This window comes from Rutilus rutilus, assembly GCF_951802725.1.
Source record: "Rutilus rutilus genome assembly, chromosome: 10".
NCBI classification, from domain to species: domain Eukaryota; kingdom Metazoa; phylum Chordata; class Actinopteri; order Cypriniformes; family Leuciscidae; genus Rutilus; species Rutilus rutilus.
The window spans coordinates 44,206,879-44,225,332 of record NC_140215.1 but is presented as its reverse complement, the minus strand read 5'-3'; the positions used below and the strand labels follow the sequence as shown (position 1 = coordinate 44,225,332).

The following is an 18,454-nucleotide window of genomic DNA, read 5'->3' as shown; positions in this document are numbered from 1 at the left end:
TCTCATGACGAACTTCACACTGCGCTGAAGACCACAGGAACTTCAGACAGGTAAGAGATTATGCTTAACTGCTCTACTGACGGAAACTTCATAAATGTAACAACTGGTGGTTTAAGATGATTCATATTCAGTGACACTTTTTGGTTAGGCTGTCTTGAAACAACCAGTGAAGGTCACTAAATAATTCCACTTAATGTTTTGACTTAACTATGAATTTGTATCACTGTATCAACTCAATGAAACTATCTTTTGTAGAGCTGAAATCATAATGATATTTGAACTGAACTACTCTTTATTACTGTGAAGCTGTATTGTATAAAGTGCTATGAACATGACTTGACAATTCTAGTTTAATCACAATCACTAACTATACATATTCTGTCACATAGTTGTCATGAGGCTGCTTGTTTATCTTCTATGTTTGTATTTTGTGCACCATAATTATTGTACTGTTCTATTATTTCGAAAAAGTCATTGTATAGCAGATTTTTGTACTTCATATTTTTTCATATTTCAAACAAAGCAGATTCCTACTGTGACAACACAATATAATGTGACAACATGCCCCATTGTAGATGTAGCTTGTTAAATGAACTGTAACAGTCATGTTTTTCCTAGTCAAGACTTTAAGGTTTGACTAAAGAATATACATTTTTAAATGATTATCGAAAAGTGATTATTCTTTAACAGAAAGTCTTTTGTTGCATTACGAGAGATCGTCACATGTGATGTCAAGGCATCTGTAGGGAAATACTTTAATTCAACATGTATTTGTGCGCATGTGAACTTCAGTTATTGTGTCTGCAAGTGTGTAGAGTTTCATGAGTCCAAACAGTGAAATTCACTCATGAATGTTATTATCGAGACATAAAGTCAAAGCTGTTTCAGTGCTGTTTGAATGAGGAGCAGAAAAGCACAAAGCAAGAGTTTGATTGATCACTGTTTGTGTGTTTCAGGAGTTGGTCCGAGCACACAGAGAGGACGATGGAAATCACAGAGCTGTTCAGATACATCAACTCGTCTCTGCTCATCAGTCACCGGCCGCTGAACGCCTCTCCGGTCGAGCAGACCATCTACGCTAGTTGTGCACACATGCCCACCGGCATCATCTTCTACCTCGCGCTGCAGTTCATCAACCTGTTCCTGGGCATCCCGGCCAACATCATGGTTCTGTGGCTCATCCATAAGAATAAGGGAGACTCGTCCACCTCAGACATCTTCATCGTCCATCTAGCCTTGCTGGACACTTTCTTCTGCCTCACTCCTCCGCTGGAACTGGCCAACATCGTGTATCTGACCTCCAGCAGAATCTTGAACGTCCTGCTCTTCTTCTACGGTGTCAAAGACTCGTCGGCGCTCTTTCTGTCCTGCATCTGTCTGGACCGATACATGGCCGTCTGCCATCCCATCACCTTCACCGAACTCAAAGACCAGCGGCATCGCTCGGTGTGCGCCGGCGCCGTGTGGCTCGTCACTTTAGTCTACGCCTCAGCAAAGGGTTCAGGAAACATCCCTCACTTTGAGAAAGTCTTCACCGTCATGATTCTGGCAGCGTTTGCGTTCATGCTGTTCTGTAACATCTCTATTCTCTGGGCCCTCAGACAATCCGCTCCAGGCCGAGACGAGAGGCATCCCGTCAAGAAAAAGGCCTTCAAAATGGTCATCATCATCTTGGCCATCATTGTGTTTAACTACTTCCCGCCGGTGGCTCTCTTTCCATTTCAAGAGTATTTCATTCCGGAGGTCTTCCACTGTTACATCCACTACATCACCTTCGGCTTCATGGACATCAGCAGCAGCATCCAGCCGGTTCTGTATCTGTCGCGGGAGAAGCTTCACAAAGTCCCGTCGTGCTGCTCGAAAAACACAGAATCTACGGATGATCCTGTGCTCACCGTCCGCCATTGAGTTGCTGTTATTGGAGTATTTCACTGATAAGATGCACTGAACTACTGTAAAAATGCAGGTTCTGTGCGTTCTGTGTACGTAAACAATGTGTACTGTTATTATATTACAGCCATTAAGGTCCTTGCACACTGAGTCCGAAATTTTTGCATGCGGTTTTTCGTATTCGTGAATATTCGTGATTCGGTGGCTCTAAATTGTCAAAACACCATTCAAAATGCTTGCTACGGATGCGAAAAACGCAGAAAATCGAACCTGAAGGCAGTGTGCAAGCGTGATTGACATAACGTGAGGTCGTATTTATTTTTTAACGTGCGAAAATTTCGGATGCGAATTTCGGACTCAGTGTGCAATGGCCTTTAGACTCTTTCTGCAGCTGTTTTATGCTTAAGTTTGTTGGTTGTGAGGTATGTGTTGAATTTACATGAAAACAAGCTGCAGATGTGTGCATAGAAACATGTTGCTATGAGCATATTTATTTGCAGTGGATTGTGTGTCACATCAGCCTCATGAGCTCTTCATTTACTTATGTCTGTAATTCTGGATTAATATACATCGTATGAGACAAGATGCCTGTTTTAAATAATTGTATTTTTCACAACATTGCACCATACACACACAGTATATGTATATATATATATATTTTGTGGCGGGAGGAGCAAATGACAGACACAGTGGGTGTGGTGTCAGGTCTCAGAGAGCCATTTTATGAACATAAAGAAACATAAAATGTCCAAAAAGAGGGAAATAAAGTGTTAAAACAAAAGGGGGATCTGGTGTCCTCGTTTGCAGTGGCGAGACTCCCTCTGCGCTCCCCTCCTATACCCACGAGGACCCCAGCGTGCACAGGGAAGAGGCTGGTCTCTCGAGGAGACGCGATGATTAACATCGACGGTGATGAGGCTTCATATTCTTCAGGTGTGCCTCATCACACACCGCCAATTCTTCTCTGCAGCGCCTCCTCTCCAATCACACACACTCCAGTCAGGAACCTGGCGAAGTTAAGGGACGGGGTGGCGCTGATTACAAGGGAGAGGCAGCCGTTCCGTCAAAATATACTCAAACATAGTCGATGTTATTCCAGTGTAACAGGGTTAGTAATTCAGGGAAGGAGGCGGGAACCGGCGATCGTTTTACACTTTAATAATCATAAAATAAACGGACACAAAATGAAAGTAAAAGTGGCAGCCCCTCACAGACGACTGCCACACACACATAAACAAAACACAACATAAAGCCAGGCCTGGTCCTCTCTCGTCCTTCACTGATCTAATCCATCACAACCATCCAATCAATTCCCCACGGACAAAATCAAGCCCCGCCCACATTTGTTCTTGTTCCAGAAGCGTTTCACTCAGATATACAACACAACAGGAGAGTAAAGACCAGTGCAACTTCCCTTTCATGCTGACTTTAATGCGCTTATGTGTAAAAGTTCAAGAAGTTCGATTAATTCATTTACATTATTGCATTTAGCTGAGGAAACAGACACAATTCAATGGCAAGACTGGTCATAACTTTAAATCAGTAGATTGGTCTAATTTGAAGACAAAAACAAGATTTTCCCTTGGTAAGCAACTATTTGTTCAGACCAGGCGCCTGTACCATGAAGTCGGTTTAGGCGGGTAGCCAGGTAATTTTATGGTCAGTTTGCGCCAACCCTGGGTTTTAGGTACTGTGAAAGTAGCTCGGCTTTAATCGGTGTTCTTACGCTGCACGGCTAATCTGCTATGGGGCGGAGTCAAGATCTCAGGCTGAAGTTAGACCAATCAGCTGTGAGCAAAGAAACATCTAGGTGACGAGACTAATTCCCAGCATCTGTTACAATGGCTTCCCCTTTTCTTCCAAATCCTGCGGACATTTGATTGCAAATTGTTAGATGAGCACTTTGTACAGAAAGAGTTTTTAGGGACAGACAAAATCCATTGTCCATGTCCAAAATGCACATAACAAGTTAGACACTTCGAAGCCCTTACCGTACTGCAAATGGTGTGTATTGCAGTGCATTTTTTTTGCAAGTGGTGCATACTTGTATGCGGTCGGTGATGCGAAGAATCTGGGGAAAAACACTGTTTGTTGAACCATTCCTCGCGCTGCAGGGGTACATTAATAGCTTCATTGTGTTCCCTGGACATTTATCGACCATGTCCATAAAAGAGGGCTTTTATAAAATTGCCGGTAAGATATACTGATAGGGTGACATCACATGAACTAATTTAACCTTTTACATTCACTTGTTTTCAAAAAGCAGATTTCACTTAGACACTTAAATGTATTATACAATACAGTACATGTTTAGAATGATTTTAAATCTTTATTATTAGTTTTAATCTTATGATAGTATCCCCTAGAGTCACTGGAGCAATAGACTGCACACAATCTCCACGGCTATAGGAGAACATGAGGCAGATTACGTGAACAAAAAGTCCTTTCACAGCCTTAATGTACTGTACATGTGAGAATAATTTTTATTTTCAGTGAGATGACTCTTTAAATGAATAAGAACATCAACAGAAATGACAATGATCTACTGTACATGTAATCTGCAGATGGCTTGTGATTATGAATGTATGATCACAATATTGGACAGGGGCTCCTCTAGGGTTTCTGGGCCCCATGGCTGATTTGTAATACTAATCCGGGCCCCAAATCCCAATTATCTTATCTGTTTGCCACGTGTAACAACAATCATTATCTATAAGCATAGCAATTAATGCTGTTAAAGAGACAGCAAAGAACTAACTTTGAAAGTTTACAGATATTATGCATTTATAACTATATACAAATAATTAGTTGATTGTGATATTAATTCTGCTACATCAAGTTAATTCTATTAACTGACCCTAATATTTCTAATTAATCATAACAATTTATGATTTATTATTAATATTTCCCCTTTGAGCTAATTTGCTACAGATCCTTACATAGAACACTGGACTGCACTGCATGTTTATGTTTATGTTCATATACAAAATTGTCACTTAGAATTGGATTTAGATCCAATCAATGCATAGAGTTTTAGAGGAAGAGAACAAGAAAGAAGAGGTTGATGAGGAGGAAGGAAGGCAAATGTGGAAATTACCGCTGTGTCCCAATGTGAAGGCTGCATCCTTCGAAGGACGCACCATGTAGCCTTTGTAGGATTTCCTAATTGCGCAACCAGGTGTTCCCGATCACCGCTCCTGGCGCCAAGCAACGGACCGAGAGGACAGCTGCCATCCTGATGATTCATTTGATATAATTGAGTAAACAGCTATGGAGCCAGAATTGGCTATTGTCGTTTTTTATGTTTAATATTTTACTGGAGGACATGGTGAGGATGTTTCAGCCGCGGTGCTGCCGGATCATGTGTTTTCGGCTTAGCCAAGACCATGGCCAGATAAATTAAGTTGGTTGGCTGCGTCCCAATTCAGAGGCTGCGTCCTGCACTGGCGGATTACACTTTAAACTGTTCAAAATAAAAAATAAACAAAGCTTCCTTTTACAGTACAGTTGCACTTTACTTACTGAGTAAATTGTAAAAACATCTGCAAGAACATACCCAATATTTAAGATGTGCCATGACATTTGGGAAAACTGTTCCTGCGGGGTAGTTACCAGGTAAGTGTAAGGTAAATTATTTGATAAACCCTCTATAAATGGGTGTAGCAATGAACAACAACTATGTAAGACAAGGTCATTTATTGGAAACTACCGTCTTAATTTCAAGATAGTAATAAATAAACATGGACTGTTACCAACATAACCCTAGGATAACTACAAACCTAACTTGAATTGATGGGTAATACTGGAGGTAGGGCTGTAGTACTCGAGTCCGGTCTTGGACTCGAGTCCGGACTCGAGACCGTTTTTCTATGGTCTCGGACTTGTCTCGGACTCGCTGGTATTCGGACTCGGACTTGTCTCGGTCTCGGCCACTGGTCTTGCCAAATATGGCTTTTGGTCTCGACCGAGTCCAGAAGTCTTTATTATGTTCCAAGTAATCACACATACGTCGCCGCGATATTAAAACAAAATATTATTGGAGGGAAAGTGAAACACTATGGGCATTTCGGGTCTTTTTCGTGAGCCGGCTCGTTTCACTCAGCTCACTGAAAAGAGCCGGCTCTTTTTCGTGAACGGGCTCGTTTGATCAGCTCACTGAAAAGAGCCGGCTCTTTTGACTCACAAACGGCTCTTTAAAAAATAAATGTTTAAATAAACTCGCTGAAAGTCCACCGCTAGTGCAACGTGAATATTCACATTTTTGATTGTCCATAACACCCCGAAAACTAGCCTGCTTGCCTTGCACATCTAATTAATGGGCAAAGGTTTCCGACTTTTTTTCTTACCTTTCTTTCTTTGCCTATTCCACGAGTGGTAACGTTAGGCTCCAATGACTGGCTGTTTTAAAATATAGCTAATATCGAAACAAAATAACCCAGCTCATAACTTGCAGGTTTGCTTAGTGGCAAACCTTTTTCATTTGATTGCTTCAGCCGCCACCCGCCTGAATTTAATTAAAATATTATTTTTCGTCACGTCATCCGCCCGATCCGCGGTTTATCCGCATCTTTTGTGTGTGTGTGTGTGCAGTTTAATTGGTTGACATCGCGTGTATGATTGACAGGAACAGAATGTGAGGCTGATCAGACAGTCGAAACGAATGTGTGTGCTCCTTTAGGCCTATATAATTTTTTTTGAATTTGAATTTGAATTTGTCAATTATTTTAAATAAAATTTAAATTATTCATTATTTCATTATTACATAGTGATTTAATTTCTATAGGCTATAGCCTATATTTTTTTAGCAGACTTTTTTTTCCCTGTCCTGGACTCGGTCTTGACTCGGACTCGAACCTCTTTGGACTCGGTCTTGACTTGGACTCGACTAGTCCTGGTCTTGGACTTGTCTTGGACTCGACAAAGGTGGTCTTGACTACAGCCCTAACTGGAGGTGTTTCTAAAAATAGTCTGCCTACATTCTGAGGAAGTACACAATTAAATCGGAGATATTACCAACCTAAACAGGTAACAAGTACACAGTACTTTGTTGAGTTGATATTTAACAGTGGTGTTTTTTTCCCCTGGTAGTTTCTCTGTAATTGCATACTAATCACCTTAAGTAATTACACACTAAAATACTATAATTTACCATATATTTACCCGGTAAATACCTAGTAATTAGTTTGTAGTTTCTCTGCATTTACGTACTTGTTACCTGTAGTAATTACCAATAACCAACTATAACTTACCATATATTTACCCGGTAAATACCTAGTAATTAGTTTGTAGTTTCTCTGCATTTACATACTTGTTACCTGTGGTAATTACCAATAACCAACTATAACTTACCATATATTTACCGGGTAAATACCTAGTAATTAGGGGACTGTAAAAGGAAGGGTTACCGGTTCTTCATATGCAAACCCCTCTGTTACTAGGTAAAGCAAACTTTGTTTAATGGTGACTTCATTTGTTAATCACAAGATTCTAACAGACTGTCTAGTTTCATTTCCCAAACTATGTTATTAATACATACATACGCACACAGTCAAAGTCACAAGTTTTCCATTGATTTCGTACAATACATCCTGTTCAAATAAGGTTAGATGTTAGGAACATGGTTAGTTTGTAACACTCTCCTAACCGTAGAAAACAGAGTATAGCAAAAAATATCTAGGAACAATCGTCCAGTTTCCGATATATTAATGAGGAAGAGAAAAAAACGATCAACAAGGACACAACATCCGTTTATCCAAGTGTATTTACACAAAACAACAAAAAAATCTGAAATACCATACAAAGAAGCAAAACAATAATATTATGGTTGTGTGTGTGTGAAAAAAGTCTTTTTTGTCCAGCGTGCACCACAACGGAGATTAGATCAGCCTCACCGGTAAACAAAATGTCAAATCCGTGAGCAAGATCTTAGAAGTCTGTGACTGCTGTAAGTCCTTGTTTTTTTTGAGTAATCCCTCCAAGAAGTTCCCAGAAATACTCCTCCAAGGAACGGCAGCGAAGCGCTCCCAGACAGTCCACAAAAAAAAAGGTAATCCTCAATGAAAAATTTCATGAAAGAACTCGCGTTTTTTCAAACCGGAATGCCGGTTCCTTAAATGGAAAACAACATAGTATCTTCCTGTTTGGGTGACAGCCCATCACGTAACGCGAAGACACCAGATATTCTCGCGAGCATCGGAATCGAGGCCAGATACACAACAGTAAGGAAGAATGCAGAGAATATGGGAAAATAGCTAAACATTAATTGATAACAACTTCATTAATGATAGTCAATCAATAAATAAGCTTTTCCTTATGTGGCCACGCTACATAAATCCCCCCCCCCCAGCCTTCGGCATATGAGGAGATCACCCGTACCAGCGTTTCAGGTTAACCACATTTATCACATCTGTTTTACTGGGATCACCCCAACTAACTGTGTAATTTATTGGCCCCATTTTTTTCTTTGTTTCAGCTGGTCCCTCCCATTTGGGCGCTAGCTTGGCAGAGAATTTACTCGAGGCAGATGAGAGAGGGTGAGTTTTAATCCAGACTAGATCTCCCGGCTGAAACTGCGCATCTTTCCGTCGGGCATTATAATATCTAGCTTGTCTGGATTGCTGCACACCAACTCGGTGTTCAACCTCCTCTGCCATAGTTTTCTGTCGTTCCACCAGATTATACGATGATTGGTCAGGCGTGGGTGGCTTGAGAATTAATCTCTCCAGAGGCCCGTGAAGCTGTCTGCCTAGCATTAATTCAGCCGGTGCTCGACCTGTGGTTTCTTGGTGGGCCGTATTGATAGCAAACCTTAACTCAGGTAACCACTGGTCCCATGTTTGGTGGTATTGTCCTACATATGATGCAATCATTGTTTTCACTGTCCTGTTAATTCTTTCTGTCAGGCTGGTTTGAGGTTGATAGCTGGTAGTGAGTTTTTGGATACTTCCCCAGGATTTGCATAGCTCGGACAGAACATGTGACGTGAATTGTGCTCCCCGGTCAGATATGATGTATTTGGGGACCTCCCATCTGGTAAAGATTTCTTCCCTGAGAATCTTAACAATCTTCTGTGTCTTGCTATCTCTTAGTGGGAACATCTCTACCCATTTTGTGTAGTAGTCCACTATCACCAGAAGGTAAGTGTTTTGTTTTTTACTGAGCGGGAAAGGTCCCATAAAATCCATACCTAAAGTGTGACCCGGTTCTGTCACTTGAGTATGCTGGAGAAAGCCACTGGGTTTTGTGTTGTCGTGTTTATACTTCTGACAGATATCGCATCCTTTGACGTATTGCCAGACATCTTTTCGGACATTGGGCCACCACGCCACCTCCAGGAGCCTCAGCAGGGTTTTTAGTCGGCCCAGGTGTCTTCCCAACGGGTTGTCATGGAAGTAATGTAGAAATCCAGGTATTAATGTCTGAGGAACCACCAATTGGAATTTTGATCCATTATTCTTCACAGGTACCCAGCGATATCCCACCCCCTGATGGACCTCAAAGGTAATCTGTTGATCCTGTACCTTCCTGGTTTTTTGAGCCGCCTGCAGGAGAGAAATGGTATTGTCACTAACTTGAGCTTGAGAGATTTCATCCAAAGAGTGAGGGATGTCTGATGCACTCTTAGATGTGGTTATGGCCATACAGAGTGCGTTTTCTCTTTCCTTAGATTCACAGGCTCGTGATAAGGCATCTGGACCCAGGTTGAGACATCCTCTTCAGTGATGGACTTGGAAGATGAATTGCTGCAACCTAAGAGTCCATTGTGTCAGCCGAGAGGATGTTTTAGGGCTATTGAAAGCCCAGGTTAGAGCAGCATGATCGCTGTAAATGTCAAACTGCCTTCCTTCCAGGTAATGTCTCCATTTCTCCACCGCCCACACCACAGCCAGACACTCCTTTTCAGAAGTGGAGTAATTCAATTCTGCTCCTCGTAATGTCCTTGAAGCATATGCTACTACCCGTTCTCCCTCAGGAGTGAGCTGGGTGATAATAGCTCCTAATCCCACATCACAGGCAACCGTATGTACCTGGAAAGGTTGACTGAGGTTAGGTTGCATCAATACAGGTGGGTCTTGCAAAATTTGTTTGATGTTTTCAAGGCTGGTTTGGCACTCAGGAGTCCAGTCCCATTTTACTCCTTTCTTTTTCAGTTGATTTAAAGGAGCAGTGATGTCGGCAAAATGTGGAATAAACTTGTGATACCAGCCTGCTAATCCCAAGAAGCGTTGGAGGGCTTTGAGGTTTTTGGGAGGAGGATAGTCTGCAACAGCCCGGGTCTTTTCAGGATCGACCTCTACTCCCTTCTCAGAGACGATATGTCCAAGAAAATGTAATTGTTTTTTAAAGAAGTGACACTTCTTCATGTTTAGGGTAAGTGATGCTTGGTTGAGTCTCTGCATTATAGTGCTCAGATGTTGTATGTGTTCATCTAATGATTGTGAATAGATGATTATATCATCTATGTATACGAAACAGAATTTTCCTCTTAATTCAGCTAGTACCTTTTCCATAAGCCTCTGGAAGGTGGCGGCGGCATTCCTGAGACCATACAGCATGGAGCGGAATTGAAATAGCCCTTGGTTAGTGATGAATGCTGTTTTTTCTTTACTCCCTTCCCCCATAACATAAAGTGTTATATAAATAAAGGTGACTTGACTTAACTTGAGTTTGAAAAAAAAAAAGAAAAGATTTTTCCAAGAATTTACATCTAATTAAAGAATTTTCTATTTTATTATATGGCTTCACTCAAGTAATTGTTTTCACAAAAAAAATCTGCACAGATTTTGCAATGATAGCTGAACAAGTAGAGGTTGTAAGGACCCAAGTGCAGCTTTATTTTAAAGCAATGTGTAAGAAAACAAGGAACCAAGTTTTACCAATGTGCATACAGGACAAGACTAAACAAGAGCTAAAGACACAGGAGGGTGTATGTACACTAGGAGCAATGATTGCAACAAAACAAAAAGAAAAGAACTTTGAGGGAACTTTGAGCCAAGAACAAGGAAAGCAAAATAAAGTAAAAGCATAAGACCAATTCAACAGAGAAGATCAAGATAAATAAAACATGGCAAAAATAATTGCATTGCATCTTCAAATGGTGCTGTTCTGTCGTGCCGGAATATAGTTCCCTCGTTTCTGTGGCTTTTGGCACAAATGATATGCGAAAACACACACCACTAGTATAAAACAGGAGGATGTAGCAGCTACCACCAACCACAACGACTCTGAGTCTAGAGAGAGAGAGAGATTTAAACACATCTAAACAGACAGTGTAAAACAAAATATTAGATTTACCATTTACAGGTTCTTTAATGTCTCTTTTTCACCTTAAATTTACACAACTGTCCAAATTTTTTGTTCAAATTGTGGCGACGTATGGCAGTCAGCTAGATTAGCAGCATTAATGGAGCCTAAGCATTTACCGTTTACACTAGTAACCTATTAATAGTCAAACGAATATAGTCATTCTATCAACATAAGAGCGCCACCCTCAGGCTGAATAACGCTTTAGACCTCTGCCAAAATTGTGCCTGCATGTGTTCAGCGATTATAATATAAAGCTTACAAAATGTTTATCATACCTTGCCGCTAAAACAAAGAATCTGCCCTACCCATATTTACAGTCAGGAGCCGCTACTGCAGTTTATAATTTAAGTTTAACAGCCATAATTTATTTATTTCATCAGAGAACGTCCAATAACAAAGGGGTTACCCCAATAAAGTGAGTGTAATTTGGCTGGTCATGTGATCAAAGCTGAATGAGGCAACCCGCTCATGTAGAGTAAAATGCTTTTATTTGGCTACTGATATGATCTCATATGTATAATGTACGGAGCTCCTAAAGGGACCTTTGCAAAAATAAAAATGTCTATCCCATGCGCAGGAGAAAACTATCGGGTGCGAAAAGTTTCTCGTGAGCAACGTGAAAGTCTGTATATTTTTATTTTTGCATAGGTCCCTTTAGGGGCTCTGTACTCCGTACATATGAGTGTACATACATTTCAAACAAGCAGTTTAAAAAAAAGAAGCATACAACTGACCAAAGGGTACTCACCTTCTAGTTTAATCTGAGCGACAACTTCCTGTTTCCGGTCTTGGTTTTGACATATGCACTTCAGTTCTGTCCCATCGTCCTCTGGCTGAAGCTCAAGGATAACCAGCTGCACCTCGAGATGGTTTCCTGTGATACTGAAAACACACAATCTCGGTTTCATGCTAAATTCAGTGTAGTAGTGAGAACTGAATGAAAGTTTCTGTTGAACTGACTTCACTCTTTCTCACTCATCTCAGAGATGACAAACACTGACAATATGACTGACGGTTAAGCAGAGAGGTTAAGATGAAGGGATTGAGTGATTAACAATCAATATCTAACCTGATGAAAAATATTCATCTGCAACATCATTGTGAACTTTTGTACAGATACATTTGGCCATTAACTTTTATATGCATCATTATGCAAGAACATGAGGAGAGATTGACATGAAAGACAGACCACTGGCACAATAATGTGCTACTTCTTTCTGCAGTAGGGCAGCAAGAATGATTGAGCAGTGTAAATTAAATGAACTGAAATGTGAAATGTATATATGGGGGCGCTATCTGTGATGAGATAATTGACATGACTGTTCTGTCTGTTAATGAACCAATAATGATGTGGTACACAGCAATACTGCAGTAAAAATTCAAAAGGGATTTCAAATCAATTTACATTGTCTAGTTGCTCAGTAAAGTCACCATCCACAGATGCAAAGCGATGACTTTCTATTAGCACATTAATAGGAAAGTTTACTCTAAAATAAAAACTCAGACATTATTTAGTCACCCTGGTGTTGTTCTGAAGCCGTATGACTTTTGTTTTTCGGAAAACAAATGGAGAAATAAAATAAAAAATTCCTGCTTGTGCTTGTTGGTATAATGGGAGTAAATGATGACCACCTTTGAGTTTTAAAAAGGATGCAATATCTCAAATAAGAAAGTGTTTCTGTTTAAAAGCATCTGCTAAAGGAATAAATGTACATTTAAAATGTGAAACTTTCTAAATATGTTATAATATAAATATTAACAAGTAACAAGCCTCCAAATGTGCAAAACAAACATAGAATTGAAAATATTGAATAATTATTTTACTGTCAACAGTAATACATTACCACTGAAATGTGATAATATATTTCAATATGTAAATTATATTAAGGAACTGACAAACTAAAAAACTATTACCATACATTTGACTATACAAAGGGCCATCACTAAAGGAGGAAACCGGGTGAAAATGACCTGAGCTTAAGATCCCCTTCAATTATGATTCCTATTAGCTGCATAGAGAGCTGTGTAGACTAGAGGCTCCGGCATAGATCTGATGCGGAAGTAGAAGTCAGACTCAAGTTTGATCTCGGGCTCAGCTGTTCTCCCCCTGCCCGCCCCTGGCACTGACCCCTGTCTGCCCCTGGCACTGACCCCTGCCTCTGGCACTGACCCCTGTCTGCCCCTGGCACTGACCCCTGTCTGCCCCTGGCACTGACCCCTGCCTCTGGCACTGACCCCTGCCTCTGGCACTGACCCCTGTCTGCCCCTGGCACTGACCCCTGCCTCTGGCACTGACCCCTGTCTGCCCCTGGCACTGACCCCTGTCTGCCCCTGGCACTGACCCCTGCCTCTGGCACTGACCCCTGCCTCTGGCACTGACCCCTGCCTCTGGCACTGACCCCTGTCTGCCCCTGGCACTGACCCCTGCCTGCCCCTGGCACTGACCCCTGCCTGCCCCTGGCACTGACCCCTGCCTCTGGCACTGACCCCTGTCTGCCCCTGGCACTGACCCCTGCCTGCCCCTGGCACTGACCCCTGTCTGCCCCTGGCACTGACCCCTGCCTCTGGCACTGACCCCTGTCTGCCCCTGGCACTGACCCCTGCCTCTGGCACTGACCCCTGTCTGCCCCTGGCACTGACCCCTGCCTCTGGCACTGACCCCTGTCTGCCCCTGGCACTGACCCCTGTCTGCCCCTGGCACTGACCCCTGCCTCTGGCACTGACCCCTGCCTCTGGCACTGACCCCTGTCTGCCCCTGGCACTGACCCCTGCCTCTGGCACTGACCCCTGTCTGCCCCTGGCACTGACCCCTGCCTCTGGCACTGACCCCTGCCTGCACCTGGCACTGACCCCTGCCTCTGGCACTGACCCCTGTCTACCCCTGGCACTGACCCCTGCCTCTGGCACTGACCCCTGCCTCTGGCACTGACCCCTGCCTCTGGCACTGACCCCTGTCTGCCCCTGGCACTGACCCCTGCCTCTGGCACTGACCCCTGTCTGCCCCTGGCACTGACCCCTGCCTCTGGCACTGACCCCTGTCTGCCCCTGGCACTGACCCCTGTCTGCCCCTGGCACTGACCCCTGCCTCTGGCACTGACCCCTGTCTGCCCCTGGCACTGACCCCTGCCTCTGGCACTGACCCCTGTCTGCCCCTGGCACTGACCCCTGTCTGCCCCTGGCACTGACCCCTGTCTGCCCCTGGCACTGACCCCTGCCTCTGGCACTGACCCCTGCCTCTGGCACTGACCCCTGTCTGCCCCTGGCACTGACCCCTGTCTCTGGCACTGACCCCTGTCTGCCCCTGGCACTGACCCCTGTCTGCCCCTGGCACTGACCCCTGCCTCTGGCACTGACCCCTGTCTGCCCCTGGCACTGACCCCTGCCTCTGGCACTGACCCCTGCCTCTGGCACTGACCCCTGTCTGCCCCTGGCACTGACCCCTGTCTGCCCCTGGCACTGACCCCTGCCTGCCCCTGGCACTGACCCCTGCCTCTGGCACTGACCCCTGCCTCTGGCAGTGACCCCTGCCTCTGGCACTGACCCCTGTCTGCCCCTGGCACTGACCCCTGTCTGCCCCTGGCACTGACCCCTGTCTGCCCCTGGCACTGACCCCTGCCCCTGGCACTGACCCCTGCCTCTGGCACTGACCCCTGTCTGCCCCTGGCACTGACCCCTGCCTCTGGCACTGACCCCTGTCTGCCCCTGGCACTGACCCCTGTCTGCCCCTGGCACTGACCCCTGCCTCTGGCACTGACCCCTGTCTGCCCCTGGCACTGACCCCTGTCTGCCCCTGGCACTGACCCCTGCCTCTGGCACTGACCCCTGTCTGCCCCTGGCACTGACCCCTGTCTGCCCCTGGCACTGACCCCTGCCTGCCCCTGGCACTGACCCCTGCCTCTGGCACTGACCCCTGTCTGCCCCTGGCACTGACCCCTGCCTCTGGCACTGACCCCTGTCTGCCCCTGGCACTGACCCCTGCCTGCACCTGGCACTGACCCCTGCCTCTGGCACTGACTGATTCTGCCTCGCCAAGCTTCCTAGTAAACTCTGGACTGTTTGCTGTTGTCTACATTTGTATTTGTCCTTTTTTTTCCCAATAAACTGAAATTTTCCTCTCACACTGTGCTTGAGTTCTAGTCCATTCCAGACACAATTTTCCAAGTGTATCACTGTAGGCATCAATGTTACCTTTTTTCTGTCTGAAATGCACGTCCACCGAGGTAAGAGTTTTCAGCTGGCTGACCATTAACCAGCCATGTCACATCTGTGGAATGAGCGGCCTGGTTTCCAATGGACACCATGCAGTGGATCACCAAACGTGAGCCTGAAAGATAGCAGTACAACTGAAGGTTGGTGTGTAGCTGTCTGATAATCACTATATAAGAGTAAGCAAACACACACACTGGGCCTCATTAACTAATTGTGGGAAAGTTTTAACAAGGTTTTAGAATGAATGATTCATCAAATTTCAATGATTTTAAAATATCAAATTTCTTTCTGCAGAGGGTTTGGGTGTTTTATGCAAAAAGCTACTAAACATACAATTGTACACTCCCTCATTTAGAATAATCCAAATTTGTCAACAACAGAACTTGTGTACATAAATTGCTATTTAGAAATCTTGTGTGACAACTTCTGCACACAAAAATACAGACCTTGTATGCAATTATTAGTGAATGAAATCGAATATGAGTAATCAAAATCAATGTTTGCTTTGTCTATTTATTAATAACTAGTAGTAGTCCACCATCATGCCAGACAAACCAAGGGCCTCATTTACAAAACGTGTGTACGCACAGATTTGTGAGTGCCCTAAAATCCAAGCCAACGTTCATATTTATAAAAAACGGTCTTTGACGTGGAAAAGTGCTTAGAGCCACCTCAGGGACTGAGCAGACATACACACTTTTCTTTTGAACAGTGATGTTCAGGACCAAGACAAGGCTCCAACACAGGTGAACGCAGTGATGTTAGGGTTAGGGTTAGTATATATATCTTTTATAATGTGATTTCCCCCCCACTTTCAATTATGTTACTTCAATGAAAGGTTTGATTTTTGCACATTTTTTTAATGAAAGATCGATAAGATAAACAATGCAGATTTATTTTTTACAGCCATTTTTGATCATATTTACCAGGGGTGCCATTAATTCTGACCACCACTGTATATCGCTTTTATTTCCTTGGTTCAGACAGACAAATTATAGACAGACAGTTCAGCAAATCATAAATTAACTTATGTGCCTTCTGACTTTGTGTGTTTCCAAACATTGGATTTGTAATAATTTGGTGGAAGATGCAGCTCTACCTCTGCCATGTTAATCTATATTCTATGTCAGTGGTTCCCAACCTTTTTTAGATTTAAACCTTCAGTTTTCTTTTTTGCAAACATACTTTGCAGACATTATTTTTAACTTAAAAGTACTAACTCTGCTCAGTTATACAGTAACTTAAATAAGCTCAAGTCAACCTGCAATACCAAACAAGACCACAGGGAGATGCCAAAGGACTGCAGCAGTAGCAGCAGTGGTGATGAGAGAAGTATGCGTATGAGAAACAGTTTAGAGAGGAGAAATCAATCTACATAATTTGTCACAAATGATTGGTCACTTTCTAAATAAAAGTTTTTACCGATGCAAATATATTAAAAACAATTTATCACGATACAAATTCCAACTTGTATCCAATGCATACTTTTTTAAATCGGTGCATTGCATCTTTAACTTTTATACCGATGTGAATCAGTGAATCTTACCATCCCTAATAGACACAAACACCACCAAAGCTTTATGTACTCTACAGGCCAATCTGCCTGTATAAACATAATTACAAGGAAAAATATTCCACACAAGGGAAATCATTGTGGTGTCCATGAAGATGTGAAAGAATAGGCATAAATCTAGCTTACACATTTACCCAAATTATTATACACCTGTTTAAGCGAAGCTAATTTGTGTGTGTTTCTCCATCCCCAATGTCACTTCTCTGTGTTTTACGGCCCTGACGAGAACGCCGGTCTCCTCGGCTGTGAACCGCTCCTGGCGTGCGTCTGGCAAACCCGCCGTTATAATAGCAAACCGCCATGGAACAAGCGCGCCTGCTCTTAAAGGGAATGTGAGATGACACTCTGATTGGTTTATTTCACGTTACGCCCAAACCACACCTATGAGTAATGAAGCTACTTCAGACCAACACATTTTAGATTTGCCCGAGACCCGCCCACAAAGTTACTTGCATTTCGCATTTGATACTTGCGTTTCAGATCGTTAAAATGGGGCCCGGAGTGCGTTTTTTGTTTTATGAGTGACAAAGTGTGTTTTTTGTTTTATGAGTGACAAAGTGTGTTTTTTGTTTTATGAGTGACAAAGTGTGTTTTTTGTTTTATGAGTGACAAAGTGTGTTTTTTGGGTGAAACCTCTGCTAGTGTTCTGGAAGAAAGACTTGATCTAAGACATGAATGAAGTGTTTTGGTACTTTTAGTGAATTTTGAATGTGAAATTAACTGCTGTAAAGCTATACAATTGTCAGGAGAACTGTGTGAAGAGTTTAGAAACTTAAGTCTTGAGAAATGTGTCTTAGTGACTGTAAAAAAAAACTGTAAAGCACAATATTTCGTTTTTATTGGAGGTGGCCTATACACAAATAAAAGTAATCATCTTAAAGTTTCGTCATTTAACCATGCAGAAAAATTACTTAAATTACTTTTTTGTTATGCTGATCCCTCATTATGTTCATTAGTATTATTTGTAAAAGTAGTAGGCTACTAGTAATAGTATTAATAATAGTCTAATCAATGGAAAGGCTACTTGTTCAAAATGAAACATTTACCCATGGTTTTCCAAAACCCTGTTAGCATAATAACACAGCATTAAAGTTCAATTATTTACACGTGTGGAATTATAATTTTTTTGGCTAATCTGCCAAAAGGACCACGATTTTGGCACAGGATTTGGACTTTCACTTGTGCTCTTTTATATGCTAATGATATTAATTAGGCAGTGTTTACAAGGTGGCAATCTCAAACCATTCAGCTGCGCACAATTTCACGATCATTTCACATCTGGGAGAGAGGCGTATGCAAGTGTTTTGTGTGTGCATTCAGTTTTTTTTTTTTTTTTTTTTTTTTTGAATCGCATGTAAACACATTTGAGAAATGATCTTAGATCAAATGTGGGACAGTTTCTATGTAACATTTTATAAATGAGGCCCCAAACCTGTTTACTATAATTTTACTCAAGGATTATATTAACACATGACC

At 42.6% G+C, this 18,454-nt stretch overlaps 2 protein-coding genes across 2 annotated transcripts in view; one reads left to right on the top strand and one right to left on the bottom strand.

The window, feature by feature from the left end:
* The first annotated feature begins 278 nt into the window (after window positions 1-278).
* Window positions 279-2,557, top strand: LOC311298820 (hydroxycarboxylic acid receptor 2-like). Its single transcript, XM_084422074.1, has one exon. It carries the CDS (start codon window positions 985-987, stop codon window positions 1,906-1,908), a length of 924 nt encoding a protein of 307 aa, XP_084278200.1. The 5' UTR covers window positions 279-984; the 3' UTR covers window positions 1,909-2,557.
* Window positions 2,558-10,971: 8,414 nt separating this feature from the next.
* The window catches only part of LOC311298803 (interleukin-1 receptor type 2-like), a 33,179-nt gene continuing 25,696 nt past the window's right edge, over window positions 10,972-18,454 (bottom strand). Inside the window, exons 8-10 of the mRNA XM_084422061.1 lie at window positions 15,385-15,520; window positions 11,945-12,078; window positions 10,972-11,120 (exon numbers count right to left, since the gene is read on the bottom strand). Of these exons, the coding sequence (XP_084278187.1) occupies window positions 10,981-11,120; window positions 11,945-12,078; window positions 15,385-15,520 (410 nt within the window). The 3' untranslated portion in view covers window positions 10,972-10,980. The remainder of the gene's footprint in view (window positions 11,121-11,944; window positions 12,079-15,384; window positions 15,521-18,454) is intronic.